The sequence below is a fragment of the Leptopilina boulardi genome, unplaced genomic scaffold, assembly GCF_019393585.1.
Source record: "Leptopilina boulardi isolate dan_hultmark-lab unplaced genomic scaffold, ZJU_Lbou_2.1 LbouV2_55, whole genome shotgun sequence".
NCBI lineage: Eukaryota > Metazoa > Arthropoda > Insecta > Hymenoptera > Figitidae > Leptopilina > Leptopilina boulardi.
Window position 1 is genome coordinate 1,166,769 of NW_026138000.1, and position 19,164 is coordinate 1,185,932.

Here is a 19,164-nt window from a genome sequence, read left to right on the forward strand (position 1 = left end):
CAAAAAAAATTATAGGTTATGTTTATGATACTTTTTGAAAACAATCATAAACATAACCTATATTTTTGTTCATTTTTCCGCTTTTTGAGCGTAAAATGTAACAAAAAAGCAAAAAAAAATTATAGGTTATGTTTATGATACTTTTTGAAAACAATCATAAACATAACCTATATTTTTGTTCATTTTTCCGCTTTTTGAGCGTGAAATGTAACAAAAAAAGCAAAAAAAAAAATTATAGGTTATGTTTATGATACTTTTTGAAAACAATCATAAACATAACCTATATTTTTGTTCATTTTTCCGCTTTTTGAGCGTAAAATGTAACAAAAAAAAGCAACAAAATTATAGGTTATGTTTATGATACTTTTTGAAAACAATCATAAACATAACCTATATTTTTGTTCATTTTTCCACTTTTTGAGCGTAAAATGTAACAAAAAAAGCAAAAAAATTATAGGTTATGTTTATGATACTTTTTGAAAACAATCATAAACATAACCTATATTTTTGTTCATTTTTCCGCTTTTTGAGCGTGAAATGTAACAAAAAAAGCAAAAAAAAATTATAGGTTATGTTTATGATACTTTTTGAAAACAATCATAAACATAACCTATATTTTTGTTCATTTTTCCGCTTTTTGAGCGTAAAATGTAACAAAAAAAAAGGGAATAAAATGGTTCCAACCAAAAAAATGAAAATATTTCAGTCTTAAAGTTTATATTTATTTCAATAATAAGTGTTTACATAATAGAGGTATTTTAACAATGAAATTAAATTCCTTGCACAAGGAATTTTTCTTTTTTCTCCAGGGTGCGTCCACTCTCACCATGGCCTCTCTTAAATGGTAAAATATTCGCATCTCGAACCGTTATGTGGCTTTCTTTCTTCCTTTCTTTTTTTTTTTTTTTTTTTTTTTAATTTCTTTATAAACTAATTGCAATTATTAATTAACTTAATCTTTACACATGCCACACTCAATCAAGTTTATTATCTCTTCATTTACTTCCTTATTTTTTTTTCCATTTTTCTTTGGGACTCAACTCTCGTTGCTTCTTCGATTACAAAAAAAAAAAAAAACATTTCCATCGATTCATACCACTAAATTCTCGTCAAGATTTTTTTTTTAAGAAAACCAAAAAGAACCTTTTTTTAAAATTTAAAAACTTTTTTCTAAACTAAAAATTATGTTTTTTGTAAATCGTGACGAGAATTTAGTTTCTTTTTTTTTGTCGTTTAAAGAGAGAAAGAGAAAAAGAAAAACTTGGAATTTTCTTTTTTCCAAATTAAAAAAGAAAAACTTGAAATTTGTCGACAATATAATCTTAACGCATAGCCTAAATGAAAATAATTATAATCCTAGTATTATATAAAAAAAAAAAACAGAAAAACAATGTACATACTAAAAAGTAGGTTTTGCTATTTTGAAAAAAAAAAACGTCTTAAAAAGAAAAATTAATTAAATGTTACGTGTCGAAGCAAAAAAAGACGATTTTTTGTTTGTAAATTTGATATATTAACAATGACCAAAGCGTTTTTTTTTTTTAGTCTAATTAATATAGGCACAGTAAAATTACGGATATTCGTTTTCTTTTCTTTTGTTGTCCTTTTTTTTTTTTTTTGCAAAAACGTTGCTATCAGGGAACGTGGAAAATATTCCCCAAATCATTATTATTATTATTATTTTAAAAAATCACCGATTCAAAATTACGATTTTTTTTTAATTTGAAAATACAATTTATACAATAAATTTTGTACACAATTTACGAAAAAAAAAATTCCTCAAAAAAAATGAAGAGAGCGAGCAAAAACAAAAAAAAAAAAAAAAACGATTATCCTAAATTTTTGTTCACCTTAACAAGATAGAGAGAGAGAGAAGATTAATCTAAAAAAAAAAATAAATAGAAAAAAGCCTTTTCGAGTGCCTTTTCTCTTTTTTCTATAAAATAGAATTTTTTAACTAATTCGAAAAGCATTTTTTCGAAAAAAAAAATTCGTCCGCATAAATATCGAAATTCACTTTTTCTCTATTTGTCATCAAATATCAAATTCATCACAATTTTTATATTCAAAAAATATACACATTCAATCTTTTTTTTGCATTCCAAAAATCTGGTAAAAAACAACTTCGTTTCTCAAAATTTTTTTTTTTACCAACGAAGCGAATTTGATTTTTGAAAACAAATTAATTTTTCCGCTTTTAAAAATCTACAACTTCGTTCCTTCTTTTTTTTCACTCAACGAAGTGAATTTGATTTTTGAAAACAATTCCGCCCCCCTTTTTTTTTATCAAATTCAGTATAAAAAAGTGATTCGATTTTTTTAAATTTATTTTTCACTCGATATTTTTGTGATATTTGTGCAATTTAAAGTTCCCTGATATCAGCGCACTTTTTTTTTGTTTTTTCTTTTTTTTTATAACAAACACCAGACGGTACAAATATCGTTAGTTTTTTTTTTAACTAGTATACATTGTGGACATTTTTTGTATTATTTTTTTTTTCATCATTATTAAGAAGTGTGATCGCTGTTTATCGCAAATATTCTACTTAAACTTATTTATAGTGTACTAAACATTTTTGCTCAAAAAAAAAAATTTCATTTTTTTTATTTTAGTTCCTTCAAAAAAAAAAAAAAAAAAAAAATTGATTTCCCCTTTTTTTCGAGTGGTTGCGCAGAATCCACCAATCCATCTTGGCGTTTACGTTCAAGCAAAAAAAAAAAAAATTTTTTTTTTTTTTTTTTATCTCACGCAGTACAAATCTGAAAGTAATTTTTTTTTCTGTGATAAAGTGGAATTTTTTTTCTTTTTACGTCCTCCACAAATTGAATAATTAAAATAATAATAATATAATTAATATATAATAATATAATATAATAATTAATAATTATAATAATATTATTTATTTATTTATTTACGGGACTTCAAAATTAAATTATTATTAAATAATAATTAATATATATTAATAATATATAATAATAATAATAATAATAATAATAATAATATATTTACGAATAATTTAGGAAATTAAATTTTTAGTCCTCGGATCGAAGCAAAAATGTCGAAAAATAAAAATTCAGCTCAAAAATAATAATTTTGACAAATAAAATTCTATAAAATTAAAATTCTAACTAAAGATTTTTAGAAAATTATCATGCCTCCCAATTTTTATTTTTAAAATATTTTTTATTAGAAATAATTATTTTTGAAGAGAAATTTTCATTTTTTCAAAAAAATTAGCATTTGAACAAGAATTTCTTTTTCATGCAAAATTTTTATTTAAACAAAATTTTTAACAACCAAATTTTTGCAAGAATTTTTATTTTACAGTTCAATTTTCTTTTTTTTTTTTATTTTAAAAGAATTTTAATTTAAAAATTGAAATCACATAAAATTGGATTAAATTAAAAATTTTTTTTAAAATTAAAAGTCACGTATAGAAAATTTAATTATTTTTTTTTCTTTTCTAAATTTATCATTTTTTTTTTAAATTTATTTTTAAATTGTTAAAAATAAATAATTGTACAAACGTCATTGTTCATTTTATACGATAATAATAATCTAAACAATTTAATTTATAAACAAAAAAAGAAATATGTATTATCTAATTTATCAATTTTATCTTCATCTAATCTTATAATAAAAGTTTCTAAACGCGAGAAATTCTATTTCTGTTTACATAATTATTGAAAAATATTTAAAGATTGTAAAATAAATTTTCCTTTAAAAGTAATAAAGAAAAATTCCCCAGAAGTATATGTTGAAATAAATAAATAAATAAATAAATAAATAAATATAGAAATAAATACAGAAAAGAATAAAAAAAAATTGTTTTAAAAACAAAATTTAGAAAAATATCACAAAATTCCAAAAAAAAAATTAAGTTTATTGAAAGAGACGAAAAAAAAAACCCTTTTTTGGCCATTTAAATAGAATAAAAGAAAATGATAATGAAAATTTATTAAATTATTAAATTATTTAATTATTTAATTATTATTTAATTATTTAATTATTATTTAATTATTTAATTATTATTTAATTATTATTTAATTATTATTTAATTATTATTAAATTATTAAATATTTATTAAAATTATTTTTGAATTTTACTAATTTACTAGAAATTATATTAAATTATTAAACTCACCTAATATTTTTCACAGAAAAGTATCCTTAACAGTAAGAATCCTACTTAGGATAGATCTGAAAAAAAAAATTTTTTTTATTTTTAATAAAAAAAAAAGAAAGAAAAAATTAATGCAATTCTTTATCAACTTTAATTTTTTTAAATAGAAAAGAATCTTTTTTTAAAAAAAAAAAAACGAAAATAATATTTTTTTTTAAAAAAAAGAAAATAATCTTCTTTAAAGAAACAAAAATAATTAAAAAAAAAAGAATCTTTTTTTAAAAAAATAGCGAAGAAATAAAAAAACGTAAACTTACAACTTGGAGCAGCTGCAGATTCGAATCTTTTTTGAATTTGATCGTATGTGAATTTAACAAATGATTCATATTGCTCGGATAGTTTCATTGTCAAAATCTGGTCGTATTCCTCTCGGATTTGTACTTCTTGATCCTTCAGCATCCGCTCGCAAATCAAACCAACCTAATTTGTAATAAAATTACAATAATTATCAAAAATGTTTACAAATTTTACAAAAATGCACAATATTTTTTTTTTTTTTAATTAAATTTAAATTAAATTTAAGTTTTAATAAATTTTAATTAAATATCTTTTGAAAACTCTCAATTATGTATTTTCAAGAAAAATTATAGATAAATATAATTCAAATTTTTCAAAAATTTAACTTTAAATTAAAATAATATCAGAATTTTCAATTGCAAGTTTTTTAATTAATAATAAAAATAATAATAATAATTATTATTATAATTAATTAATATTATTACTATTATTACTATTATTATTATTATACTATTATTATTATATTATTACTATTATTATTATTATTCTTAATATAATCAGAGTGTCTAACAACTGCTAGGAAAAAAATTCCCTGACTTCTCCCTGAGCTAAATTACACTAAAAAATTTTATTTTGATCAAATAAAATTTATTTTGATACAATTAAATCATTCACCTGTGTCTATTATCCACTAATTTCATATATGTATTTGAACAAAATAAATAATGTTTCGTAAAAAATAAAATATTTAAGTGAAATAAATAAACTAATTATTGGGGACGTATAAATATTCTCAACATTTAATTTAAAAGAATTTTTAAGGGCATCAAATCTTAAATAATCAAATTTTTTATTTAGTAAAATTAAAAAAAGCAGATTTTCTAGTATATCGAATTTCAAATTAATACAATTTCAATTTAACGGAAAACCATTTTTAATTGAATAATAGTTTCAAGTAGTTGAATTTTCAAAGAATATTACAAAAAATAGTAAAAAATAATTGAATTTCCGTTGAGAGTTATAATTAAAATTATTAAATTTCAAACAAATTTTCAAGGGAAATTTCAGAAATAATTAAATTTTAGAAGCTTTTAGATTCAAATTTTTGAAAATAAATGAATTTTAATTGAAATTTTGGATAATAATTCTGTTTTAGTTGAACTTTTTATTGAAAATTTTGATAATAATTAATTTTGAAATGAAATTTTTGAGAATAATTGAATTTTAGTTGATTTTGAATTTAAAATTTGGGAAATAATTAAATTTTATTTTATTTTAAATTGAAAATTTGCAAAATAATTGAATTTTATTTTTTATTAAATTAAAAATTTGGAAAATAATTGAATTTTCTTTGATTTTGAATTGAAATTTTCGGAAATAATTAAATTTTAGTTGATTTTGAGAGGAAAATTTTGATAATAATTGAATTTCAATTGAAATGTTGCATTGAAAATTTTGATAATAAATTTTGTTTTGAAATTTTCGATAATAATTGAATTTCAATTGAAATTTTGCATTGAAAATTTTGAAAATAATTGAATTTCAATTGAAGTTTTTGAAAAGAATTGAATTTTAGTTAATTTTAAATTGAAAATTTTGATAATAATTGAATTTCAATTGAAATTTTGCATTGAAAATTTTGATAATTAATTTTGAATTGAAAAATTGGAAAATAATTGAGTTTTAGTTGATTTTAAATTGAAAATTTTTGAGAATAATTGAATTTCAGTTGATTTTAAATTGAAAATTTGGAAAATAATTGAATTTTATTTTATTTTGAATTCAAAATTTGGAAAATAATTGAATTTTATTTTATTTTAAATTGAAATTTTTGAAAATAATTTAATTTAATTTGTGTTTTTATTGAAAATTTTGATAATAATAAATTTTGAATTGAAATTTTTGAGAATAATTGAATTTTAGTAGATTTTAAATTAAAAATTTTGAAAATAATTGAATTTTACAAGATTTTGAATTGAAATTTTTGAAAATAAATGAATTTTCTTTGATTTTGAATTGAAATTTTGGGAAATAATTGAATTTTAATTGAAATTTTGGACAATAATGTAATTTTAGTTAATTTTTGATTAAAAATTTTGATAATAATTAATTTTGAATTAAAATTTTGGCTAATTACTAAATTTTAATTGATTTTGAATTTAAATTTTGAGTAATAATAGAAATTTTAGTTGATTTTGAATTGAAATTTTTAAAAATAATTGAATTTTATTTCATTTTGAAATGATTTGTGATTTTGAATTAAAATTTTTTTGGTAATTTTATTTGAAATTTTCTTTTTTTTTAAATTATAAACAATTGTTAAATTTCATAAAAACTTTAATTGAAAAATAATTTGAAATAATTGAATTTGTAAATTGAATTTCATTAAAATTATTAAAAAAAATAATTAATTTAGTGAAGAATTTTAGTTAAAAATTTGTTAAATAATTAAAATAAAGAAGATCTGAAGAAAATTTCCCTTTTTTCCAAAAAAAAATGTATTTTATTTAAATTTTTTTTTAAAAAAAATGTAAAAAAAAAGTCGAAAAAGTCGCATTTTATTAAAAATAAGTCGAGAAAAAAGTCGTATTTTTAAAATTAATAGTTACTTTAATTTATTTATAAAAAATTCCAGAAAATTTGAAGAATTTCCCTGACTTTTCACTGACCGTCAGACATCCTGATAATAATAATAATAATAATAATAATAATAATAATAATAATAATAATAATAATTATTATTAAATATTATTTATATAATAAATAAATATTTTTTGTATAAACTATAACAATTTTTTTTTAAAAAAAAAAGAAAATATTCAATAAAATGGAAATAATAACAAATAATAATAATAATTGAAAGGAAAAAAAAAAGAAGGTAAAAATTGAAATGAATGACTACTTGCCTGTTTGAATGTGAAAAGTGGTTTCTCTTTGCATGATGTACTATTACTGTAGGCGTTTGAACCGCAACCAGATGGACTGGAAGGATTTGATGAACCCTCCATATCTGAGGAATCGCCATTATTGCCTTGAGGATTAAAATACAATTGTTTGCGTCGGTGCAATCGGCGGATTTCCTCTCTGATGTTTGCTGCCATTTTTTCTGAATTATTAAAAAAAAAAAAAATGAAAATTTGTTTTTGAATTTTGAATAAAAATAAATTTTTTTATTTCAATTTAATAAATTTATTTTTCAATTTAATAAAATTAATTTTCTTTCTTATTCAATAAAATCAATTTCTTTTTTTATTTAACAAAATTAATTTTGTTATTTAATAATATTTACTTATATATTTATTTATTTTTTATAAATATTAATTTTTTTAATTTAATTAAATTAATATTAATTTCTTTTTACTAATAGGGATTTATTTTACTTATTTACCTGAATATTTTACTTTTGTTACAACAAATTTTTAATTAAGTTGATTAAATTTATTTTATTTAAAAAAAAATATTACAATTTATAAAAATTAAATTTATTTTTGAAATAAATTACAAAATAAAGTAAATTTATTTTAATTTAATACAATTAATTGATAAATAAATAAATAAATAAATTACAAGTTAATAAATTAAATTTTTTTATTTAAAGAAATTTAATTAATTTATTTATTATTATTATTATTTTTTAATTAAATTAATTTAGAGTTTTTTTTTCATCAAATTAAAAAAAGAAAAAATTTTTCAAAAACTTTTAATTTTTAAAAATTCAGAAATTTTTTTTTTAATTAAATCAAAATTAAATATTTTTTTTTAATTAAATCAAAATTAAATATATTTTTTTTAATTAAATCAAAATTAAATATTTTTTTTATTATTTTATATTTCTAGTAAAATATTTTCAAATTTAATTATTTTTTTGAAACTTTTCATTATTTTATTTAATTAGAAAAAAAAAGAATTTTGCTGTATTTTACATGAATTACAAATAATCGTGTAAAATAGAAAAAATTTTAAAAACAAAATTGAAAAATATTTGAAAAATTAAAAGGAAAAATAAATTTTTACGTTCATTAATATTTTTTTTTCATTCATTAATTTTAAATTCATTTATTATTAAATTAATTTACAAAAATTTATTTATTTACAATTAATATTTAATTGTTAGTTTTTTTATAATAATTAAATTACAATAATAATAATAATAATAATAATAATAATACTATTATTTATTTAGTACTATTATTATTATAGTTACTATTTATTATTATTTATTTACTATTATTATTATTTTTTTTATTCATTAATTTTAATTTATTTATTATTAAATTAATTTACAAAAATTTATTTATTTACAATTAATATTTAATTGTTAGTTTTTTTATCATAATTAAATTACAATAATAATAATAATAATAATAATAATAATAATAATAATAAATTAATAATAATAATAATTAGTTCATAATAATAATACTATTATTTATTTAGTACTATTATTATTATAGTTACTATTTATTATTAAATTAATTTACAAAAATTTATTTATTTACTATTACTATTATTATTATTTTTTTTATTAATATCATATATTTATTTATTTGTGGATTATTTAATTTTTAGTTAATTAATTAGAATTTTTTTTAAAAATATATTTTGAAATCTCAAAATTTTTAGTACAATTATACAAAAAAAAAAAAATAAATAAATAAATAAATATAAAATAATAATCATCAATCACATAATATAGAATATTGAGACAGTGTTACCAACATTGCTGCTAATTTATATACGCTTTTGTAAAATATATTAACACTTTTTCTTCAGTAATAATTAAAAAGAGAAAATTTTTTTTTTTTTCTCGAAAATACAAGAAAATTCCCCCCTCCCCACCACCCTTTTGTTTTAAATATAATCGAAAAAGAAAAACAAGAATTTTTTTTTTTTTGAAAATAGTAAATTTCGATTGCGTGCTTCTATACACATATATATATACACACACCTATAATATAATCTATGGTTGGGATCGGAGTCCGTTAGGGCATTACCATATGATTTACGTGTGTTCCCTCCCCCCCTTTTCTACCTTTATCCCGGACCCTTAGGGATCGACTCTTGTACACTCTCCCCCCCCACCACCCCTCTTTACCCCTTAACCCTCAAGCATTCAATTCTCTTTTCACTATAGTAACAAAAAAAAAAAGAAGAAGGGGGGGAGACACTAAATACGGGTTTTAAATCGCCCCAACTGGGCCAAGCCCCTGGCTCCTTGAAAAAAAAAAAAAAAAAATGCTTTCGGAAAAAAAAATTTATATATCCAAAAAAATGTAAAAATATTCCCGAAAATAGGAGAAAAAAATTATATTTTTTTTCTGAAAAATTGAAAAAAAAGGAGAAACTATATATATGAAAATAAGATAAAGTATAGAAAAGTAAGAGAGAGAGAGAAAGAGAGAGAGAGACAGAAAAAAAATGGCCGTATTGAATATAATTACCAGGCGTCAATTTCTGTGATATTTCACCAAATGGCGATGGATTTTGTGTTTTTGTAACATTTGGCGATGAATTACCAGGTGAAACACACATTGGAACGCATCTTCGTCGTTTGTTTGGTCTTCCATGGCTATGCACCGGATCAAATTCCAGAGATCTCTTTAGGGTGGCGCAGGCCATTTTTTTTCTTGTATCGTTTTCGCGTATATAAATGTATATATATAGGTATAGATATATATATATGCGATGGGAGAAACACTACACACTCACGAAACACTTATAAGTCCAGATGACACGAGACGAATTTAGTTGGAAATTTTTTTTTTTTTTTTTATTGCACAGACCACAATATCAGTGGATAGGAAAAAAAGAGAGAGAAAGAGAGTAATGGGGAAAAAAATTGTTTTTAATTCTAGAGGGGATTTTGTTTTGTTTTTTGTTTTTAAAACTAATAACGAGAGAGGGGAGAGAAGAAGAAAATGATGCACCAAAACAAACAGTGACGATCAGTGTAAAAGCAATATGGCCGAACTTCACTGGCCGTTAGCGAAAGAACGACTGTCACCGTTTAGGTGAAATGACGGAGCACGAGTGGGCAACCATCTTTTCTTTTTCAGTCCATCTGGGGTTAATGTCAGGGTGCGGTAACTGTGGAACTGATTTTTCCAGGGTTTGGAATCTAAATACCCCTAGGGTATATATCTTAAACTATTCTCCCTTTGTGGACAGACCTTTATTTTTGTCCTTTATTTCAATTTGCCCAAAACTTGAATTTATTTATAAATTGTACATTGAGCGTAATTTAATTTCGTATTTTCAAAGAAACTTTTGTAAATTAAGCCTAATTTACAAGAAAAATTAGTGAAAAGTAACTAAACTTTCACTGTCTCTTTGTGGACATATTTCTTAATTTGTCCAATTGTGTTTATTTCAACTTGTCCAAATTTGAATTTATACGAATTGTACATTGAGAGTAATTTAATTTCGAATTTTCAAAGAAACTTTGGTAAATTAAGCCTAATTTACAAAAAAATTAGTGAAAAGTAACTAAACTTTCACTGTTCCTTTGTGGACACATTTCTTAATTTGTCCAATTGTGTTTATTTCAACTTGTCCAAATTTGAATTTATACGAATTGTATATATTAATTTAATTTCGAATTTTCAAAGAAACTATATTGTAAATTATGCCTAATTTTCCGTTAGTGGCATAAATGGAAAATGTTTTAATTTGAATTTTGTCCTGAATTTTATAACTCTTGTACAAGTTTCCCATCCCTGGTATAAAAAAAAGAAAACCGGTTATTGTATATTTTATGGAGCATTTACACCTTTGGTAAAAAAAAATTTATTTTGCATTTACCGAAATACTTAAACCTGATTGGTTATTCACAATCTGATTGATAATAGACAACCAATCAAATTTGTGTATTTCGGAAAATGCAAAATAAAAATTTGTTTTTTTTACCAAAGGTGTAAAAATGCTCCATTACGCAATTTCCGTTAATTTTTTTTTTAAAACAACGTAATAAAAAGAAAAACCAAAATAACGAACTAATTAAAAATATTTACTATTTTTACTAATTACTAATTGATTACTAATTACTATTTTCTTTCTTTTCTTTTTTAAAAATATAATTTCCAACCATTTTTTTTTTTTTTTTTTTGTAAAATCTCCCAACAATTTAAAATTGCCGCTAAATTTGAATATTTAAAAATGAAACATGGAATTGAAATAAAAAAATAAAGAGACAGAGGAATAAAACCATTTGTAATTTTGCTTGCCTTCCACTGACATCGTTTCCATCTGTCAATTCGCGGTTTCACTTGCTCTGTGTGTGTGTGTGTTTTTTTTTGTTACATTCCTATCTTTTTTATTGCTTATAAATAATTTATTAAATAAGCTGTTATGGCTGAAAAATTATCTCTAAATTGTTGTCGAATTATTGAAAATTCTCAATATTTTCGGTATTTTGCTCAAAAATTGCGTTTTTTTTAAAGGTTAGGAGTATTTTTTTTTTTTTATTGCGAAAAAAAAGACAAGTGTCAAAACTAATTGTGTTTATAGTTGATTTAAATGTGAAGTGAATATATATATATTTTTTTTATTTGTTCAAAATTTTCGGTGGTGTTTCGTGTTAATTCGTTAAATGTTATACTTTTTTCTGAATATTTATAGTGAAAAGTGTTTTAAATAAAAAAAGAAAACAAATTCAAAATGGTAAGACTTACTGAAGAAATGGTCATTGCAAGAACAAGAAGTTCAGATTTGGCAAACGTCAAACAGCTCAATTGTTGGTGAGTTTTTAAAAAAAAATTTTTTTTATTCAGCCATTTGTTTTTTATTTTTTCTATTTATTTTCTTTTTTTTTTTACTAATGTATTTTTAACGATTTTTTCCCCTTTTTTCTTTTTGTTTGCTTTTTTTTCATTAATATTTTTTCTAATTGTTGTTGTTCTATATTATTATTATTATTATTATTATTATTATTATTATTATTATTTTTTTTTTTTTAATTCATATTTACGTGAAAAAAATACAAAAAAAAATTATTAACAAATTTTTTTTTCTAAAAGATTAAGAAAATATTTTATATAAATTTTTTTTTAGTAATTTTATTTATTTCTTTCCAAGTAAAATTTATGTAAAAAAAAACATTAATTTATCTAGTTTTTAAAATTATTTTTCCTTTTTTTTTCGTTTGAAAATTTTAGTATTTGTATTTATTTAAATATTTTTTTTTTCAGTAAAATATATGCAGAAAAAAAACAATAAAAATTTATCGATTTTTTTCTATTATTTCATAATTTTTCTTTATTTTTGTATTTTTCCTCTTGCAATGAAAATTGTTTTAATTTATTTATTTAATAAACGTAAAATAATAATAATAATTTATTTTATTTATATATTTATTTACAGGCATTATTTATTTAAAATAATAATAATAATAATAATAATAATAATAAAGTAATAGAAATTTATCTCAAATTTTGTTTACAAAAATAAAAATTGAGTTAAAAAAATTATTGAAAAATTAAAATAAAAGTTTTTAATTTTTTTTTTGTATATAAAAAAAAATAATTTATTTGTTTTTTTCTTTAATTTTATATATTTTTAATGTATTTTAAGGTAATTGTTTTAGTTTTTTTTTTATTAAATTTAATTTTTTATAAATAAATAAAAAGAAAAAAAGAGATTTAAATATATTAAAGAAAGGAGAAAGAAAGAAGTACTGTTATAAAGATTGTAAAAATAAAAATCAGTGTGGGAAATCTCTTTGTTTCTAATTAACGCCTGGATTAATTACACACATGAAAATATAACTGTTCTTTTTAAAATTTTTTAATTCAATTTTTAGTTTTTCTTTTAAAATTCATTTTTTTTTAATAAAAATTAATTTATTTTATATTTATTTTTCCCTTTTTTATATATATATATTTTTTATATTATTTTATTTTTTATTTGAAAACATTTTTTTTTATTGAAATTTTTTTTTTGGTAATTTTATTTGGTAATTTTTATTTTTTATATACTACTGTTTATTTATTTTTTGATTTATTTTATTAATTTATAAAAATAAAAGGGTTTTTTCCATTCTTTTTATTTATTATTTTTATTTTTATTAATTAATTAATTAGTTAATTAATTAATTAAATATTCTATTTACAGGGGAACTGAATTAACAGATGTCAGCATTTTACAGAGAATGAAAAGTGTTGAAGTTCTGTCCTTAAGGTATAAATTGATTTAGAATTTTTTTTTTTTGAAAAATTATTTATTTAAAAAAATATTTGTTTTTTTTATTTCTTTCCACCAAAAAAAAAAAAAAAAAATTTAAATATATATAATATTTCTAAAAGTTTATTTAGTTATTTAATTATTTATTTATTTAAAATCAAAATTTTTTCCAATACTATTTTAAATAAAAAAATATTTTCCTTTTTCTTCCTCTTAAGAAAAATTTATTTAATTATTTATTTTTCACTATATTTTAAATTGTTTAAAAAAAAAATTAAATTTGTAAAATTCTTAAAAAAAGGAAAAAAAATATTTATAAAATTTATTTACTTATTTTATTTATTAAAATAAATTTTTAATTTTTTTTAATTTAAAAAAAAATATTTTTAAATTTATTAATTTTATTAAAATAAATTTTATATTTTTTTAATTTTGTATTAAACCAAGTCCACTTCTGGGCCGAAAGGCTGAAGCTTAATTAATAAAATATTAAAATAAATTTTTAATTTTTCTCTAATTTAAAAAAATATATTTTGAAATTTTATTTATTTTTTTATTTTATTAAAATAAATTTTTAATTTTTTTTTAATTTAAAAAAAATATATTTTTAAATTTTTATTTATTTTTTTATTTTATTAAATTGTTTATTTATTTTGCGCACAAAAAATAAATAAATAAAATAACAAAATATTTCAAATATTATTTGTAAAAACAAACAAATTGAGAATGATTTGATGATTCCTCTATAATCTCATGGTCACTGACTATAAAAGTCTATGTGAGAAAAAAGTCACTCTACCCACTCGATATATATATATATATATATATATAAAATATGTAAATAACATTTTACGATTCATTCAATTTATTCTCTGCACTGAATAAATTTCTCATTAACGTCTATTTTCCTTTTGCGACGAATTCCTTCGGTGAAAATTCCATTTATGGAATTTATTTGTTTAAAAAAAAAACAGAAATTATTAATTTTTCAAATTTTTTTTCGTTTTTAAAAAAAAATTTTATTTTTATTTTTTAAATATTTAATTATTGTAAATTATTTTATTTATTTGAAAGAAAGGATTTTGTTTTTTTTTTTATTGTTTAAAAGAATAATTTTTTTTTTCTTTTTCAACAGTGTGAACTGCATCGAAACTCTGGCACCATTTCAATATTGTTCCAATCTTCGTGATTTATTTATAAGAAGAAATAATATTCATGATTTAAATGAAGTTTGTTATCTTCAGGATTTGACGAATTTAAGAAATCTTTGGCTCAGTGAAAATCCATGCGCCGAACGTGAAGGGTGAGAATTGTTTTTTTTTTCGAAAATTTTTTGGGGTAATAAGTATTTTTAAGATTTTGAAATAAAAAAATTTCATTGAAAATTTAAAATATTTTCAATTTACGAAAAAAACAAAAAAAATTAAAATTTTTTCTATTTATTTAATTTAATTTGTGGACAATTTTAATAAATATTTTTATTAAACAAATTCGAAAATTTTTTTAAAAATTTGGAAAAATAATTTGAAAATTCGGAAAGAAATATGAAATTTAGAAAAATAATTTGGATTTTTTTATTTGGAAATATAAAAAAAAAGGAAGGGAATTTAGGGAAGGGAATTTTATTAAAAATAATTTGTTATTTAACAAAATCAATTTTGTTATTTAATAATATTTAGAATTTATTTATTTAATTATTAATTTTTTATCAATTTATTTATTTTTTATAAATATTAATTTTTTAATTTAATACAATAATTAATTAATTTCTTTTTATTAATAGAGATTTATTTTACTTATTTACCTGAATATTTTACTTTTGTTACAACAAATTTTTTATTAGTTGATTAAATTTATTTTAATTAAAAAAAAATATTACAATTTAGATAAATTAAATTTATTTATGAAACAAATTATAATAAATTCATTTTCATTTAATACAATAATTAATTGATAAATAAGTAAATAAATTACAAGTTAATAAATTAAATTTTTTTTTAAAAGAAATTTAATTAATTAATTTATTATTATTATTATTTTTCAATTACATTAATTTCGAGTTTTTTTTTCAACAAATTGAAAAAAAGAAAATTTATCTTTTACAAAAACCTTCTAATTTTTTTTAAATTCAGAAATTTTTTTTATTAAATTAAATCAAAATTAAATATTTTTTTTATTATTTTATATTTCTAGTGAAATATTTTCAAATTGAATTTTTTTTTTTGAGACTTCATTATTTTATTTAATTCAAAAAAAAAGAATTTTGTTGTATTTTACATAAATTACAAATAGTGTAAAATAGAAAAAATGTTAAAAAACAAAATTAAAAGGAAAAATAAATAAATAAATTTGTAATATTTTTAATTTAGGAAAAAAAAAATTAAAAATTTTTCTATTTATTTAATTTAATTTGTGGACAATTTTAATAAATATTTTTATTAAACAAATTCGAAAAATTTTTAAAAATTCGGAAAGAAATATGAAATTTAGAAAAATAATTCCTATAAAAATAATTAATTTTATTTTTGGAAATATAAAAAAAAGGAAAGGGAAAGAAGAAGAAGAAATTTACTTTATTTTTTTTGGTTTTTTATTATATTTTCTTTTATAGATATCGATTGGCAGTTTTGCGGGTTTTGCCAAATTTACAAAAACTCGACGATAAAGTTGTTTCGCCAGAGGAAGTTCAAATTGCACTTTGTCGTGGAAAAATTTTATCTCATCCATTGGATTACGAAGCATCATCACCGCAAGCCAATCAACCAATTGAGGTAAAATTTTTTTTTTAAATTTCTTTCCTTTTTATAAATAAATTTTTTAATTTAAAAATTGAGTTTTTTTTCTTTTTGATATTTCAAGGAGGATTTAACGGAATATTTAGAAGAACCCGAATTGGTCCAGCAAAGAAGATACAGTTCTTCTAGTGATCAGGTAAAAAAAAACAGTTTTTCATAAAAAATAAATAAATTCAAATTCAAAAAACAATATAGATTTAAATTTACATTTTTTATTTAATATTTATTCTTTATTTATTTATATTCTATTTATTATTATTATTTACTTATTTATTTGTTTATATTTATTTTTTATTATTATTTACTTATTTATTTGTATTTATTTTTTATTTAAAAGAATTTTTATTATTTTACCTTTTGTTTTTTTATTTAATTTTTTTTTTTATTTGATCCAAATAATATTTTTTAAATTATTCAAGAAAATTGAATATTTTAATTTTAATTTTAAATAAATAAAAAAAATAAAATAAAATTTTCAATGTAATATTGTAAAAATAATTTTAATTTTTTTAGAGAAGTTACGATGAACAACTTGAACATCAGGAAAATCACGTGACCGACAAAAAAAATGCAAATTATGGTCCATCACCATCACCTCAATACGCTCCAAATAATCATTACGGCTATGAGGTGAAAAAGAAAATTTCTTCTTTTCTTTTGTTTTTTAATACAAATTTTTTCCTATTAAATTTAATTATTTAATTTAAAACTGTTTTTTTTTTAAATTTGTCTTTTTTTTTTTATTTCGCAGTATTCAAATATTTTATCAGCTGTTTTGAGTCTCGTCAAAGAATTGGATTATCCAAGTCTTCAGGTCGTTGAGGTGGCAATAAGAAATCGTAAAGACGATTTAATGGAATGATGTTTTTGGCGCCGTCCCTAAAAAAAGAAAAAGAAAAGAAAATCCCTCGGGACGGCGGTTTTCTTTTTTTTTTTAGTCGCACATTTCACGAAAATAGAATTCTCTGCAATTGAAAAAAAAAAAAAAATATTACATAGCTTTAGTAATTTTATGAAATTTTGAGAACAAAAAAATATTGAAATTAAAACTAAATTGTGCAATTTTAGAAAAAAGTTGAGACAAAGAAAATTTTTTAAATTTCAATTTTTCCCGTAATTCAAAGAAACGAAAAAAAAAAATAATTTTTAAATTATTTTATTATTTTTTCTATGAGACAGAATTTATTTTTTCAAATTTTATTTAATTTTAATATTAAAATTCAATGAATTTTTATTCGAATTTTTTTTGAATATTTACAATAAAATATAAATTATTTATTTTATTCTCAAAAATAAAAAAAAAAAACTAGAGAATTTATTTTTTGCCAAACTTTTCAAATTTTATTTCTTAATTTTTCGAATTATTTACAATAAATAAATTTATTTATTAAGAATTAAATAAATATTAATAAATTTTTTCCAAATTGCGAATAATTAAAATTTTTGAATTATTTTCTTATTAAATTAATAATAATTAAATTAATTAAAAACCAATTTTTTTTATAGATAGAAACAAAAAAATTATTGTTTGACAAAAAAATTAAAAATAGAGAAAAATTGAAAAAAAAAATATTAATATGAAATATAGGATAAATAATAAATAGGAAAATTAACGAAATTTTTGCTGTGAGAGAAAAAAAAGTAATCGGAAGTCTGCTTTTAAAAATGAGCTTTAAAATTTTCAACTTTGAATAATGTTGAAATTTAGATATATTAAAAATAAAATAATATATTAAATATTAAAAATAAAATATATATTAAATATTAAAAATTAAATAAATATTATGATAATATTAAAATATTAAATATTATTTTTATTTATTAATTCAATTAATTAATTGAGAAATTTTAATTAAATAAAAAATAATTATTTAGAAAAAAATAAATAAAATTTAAAAAGAAAAAAAAAATCTATTATTTAATCGATAATTAATAATTATATTATTATAATTATTATTATAGAATTTGAATATTTTGGTGGCAGTGAAAATTATATATTTTTTTTTATTTTTTACATAAAAATGTAATAACGTATATTTATTTATTTATTAATGTTAATTGTTAAATAATAATCATCGACACTTTGCTGTATTAAAAATTAATTATTAGCAATAGATAAATAATAATATATATATTTTTTATACTCAATTTCACAATTTTTGTTTTTAGCTTTTTGCATTTTTTTTTTTTTTTTTTTTTGCTATAATTTTTATTCATGTTTGTAAATAAATTAATAATAGAATTAATTTAAATTCTTCACCGATAATAAAAAGAGAAAATGTTACAAAATTTATATTTGGAAAAAAATTATTTCTCCTAATTTTGTTTTTCTATTCAAAAAAAATTTCCTATTTTTTCCCAATTTTCTCACGATTATTAATTGTTTTTTTTTCTTCTTAAACTAATTTTCCCTCGTTAAGAATTTAAATTTCCCTCCAAATTTTTTTTCAATTAATTTATCCGAAAACACTTTTTCTTTTATTTTGTTCGAAAATTTATAAAAAAAATAAATAATTTTATTTATTATTATTTTAATTGATTACTAAATTTTAAATTTAGTTATTTTTTATTTAATTAAATAAATTTTCATATTTTAATTTAATTATTTTATTTTGTTTTTTTTATTATTATGTTATTATTATTATTATTATATTAATTATTATTATTATAGTAATTATTTTATTTTTTTGTCTTACTAATATTTTATTCCCACATTAAGAATTTGAATTTCCCTCCAAATTTCAAAAACAAAATTTTACGGACAAATTATAA

General features: G+C 18.4%; 2 protein-coding genes across 2 annotated transcripts; one reads left to right on the plus strand and one right to left on the minus strand.

Moving 5' to 3' along the window:
- Nucleotides 1–700: 700 nt before the first annotated feature.
- On the minus strand, nt 701–10,459 carry LOC127290054 (akirin-2). The gene is made up of 5 exons (XM_051318431.1): nt 9,862–10,459; nt 7,327–7,526; nt 4,441–4,603; nt 4,145–4,200; nt 701–2,760 (listed from the first exon to the last, which is right to left on the minus strand). The coding sequence occupies exons 1-4, from the start codon at nt 10,037–10,039 to the stop codon at nt 4,190–4,192; spliced, it is 552 nt and encodes a 183-aa protein (XP_051174388.1). The 5' UTR covers nt 10,040–10,459; the 3' UTR covers nt 701–2,760; nt 4,145–4,189.
- Nucleotides 10,460–11,630: 1,171 nt separating this feature from the next.
- Nucleotides 11,631–17,296, plus strand: LOC127290192 (cilia- and flagella-associated protein 410-like). The gene is made up of 7 exons (XM_051318625.1): nt 11,631–12,156; nt 13,529–13,594; nt 14,733–14,900; nt 16,209–16,368; nt 16,457–16,528; nt 16,906–17,022; nt 17,144–17,296. Exons 1-7 carry the CDS (start codon nt 12,077–12,079, stop codon nt 17,252–17,254), a joined length of 774 nt encoding a protein of 257 aa, XP_051174582.1. The 5' UTR covers nt 11,631–12,076; the 3' UTR covers nt 17,255–17,296.
- Nucleotides 17,297–19,164: the final 1,868 nt, after the last annotated feature.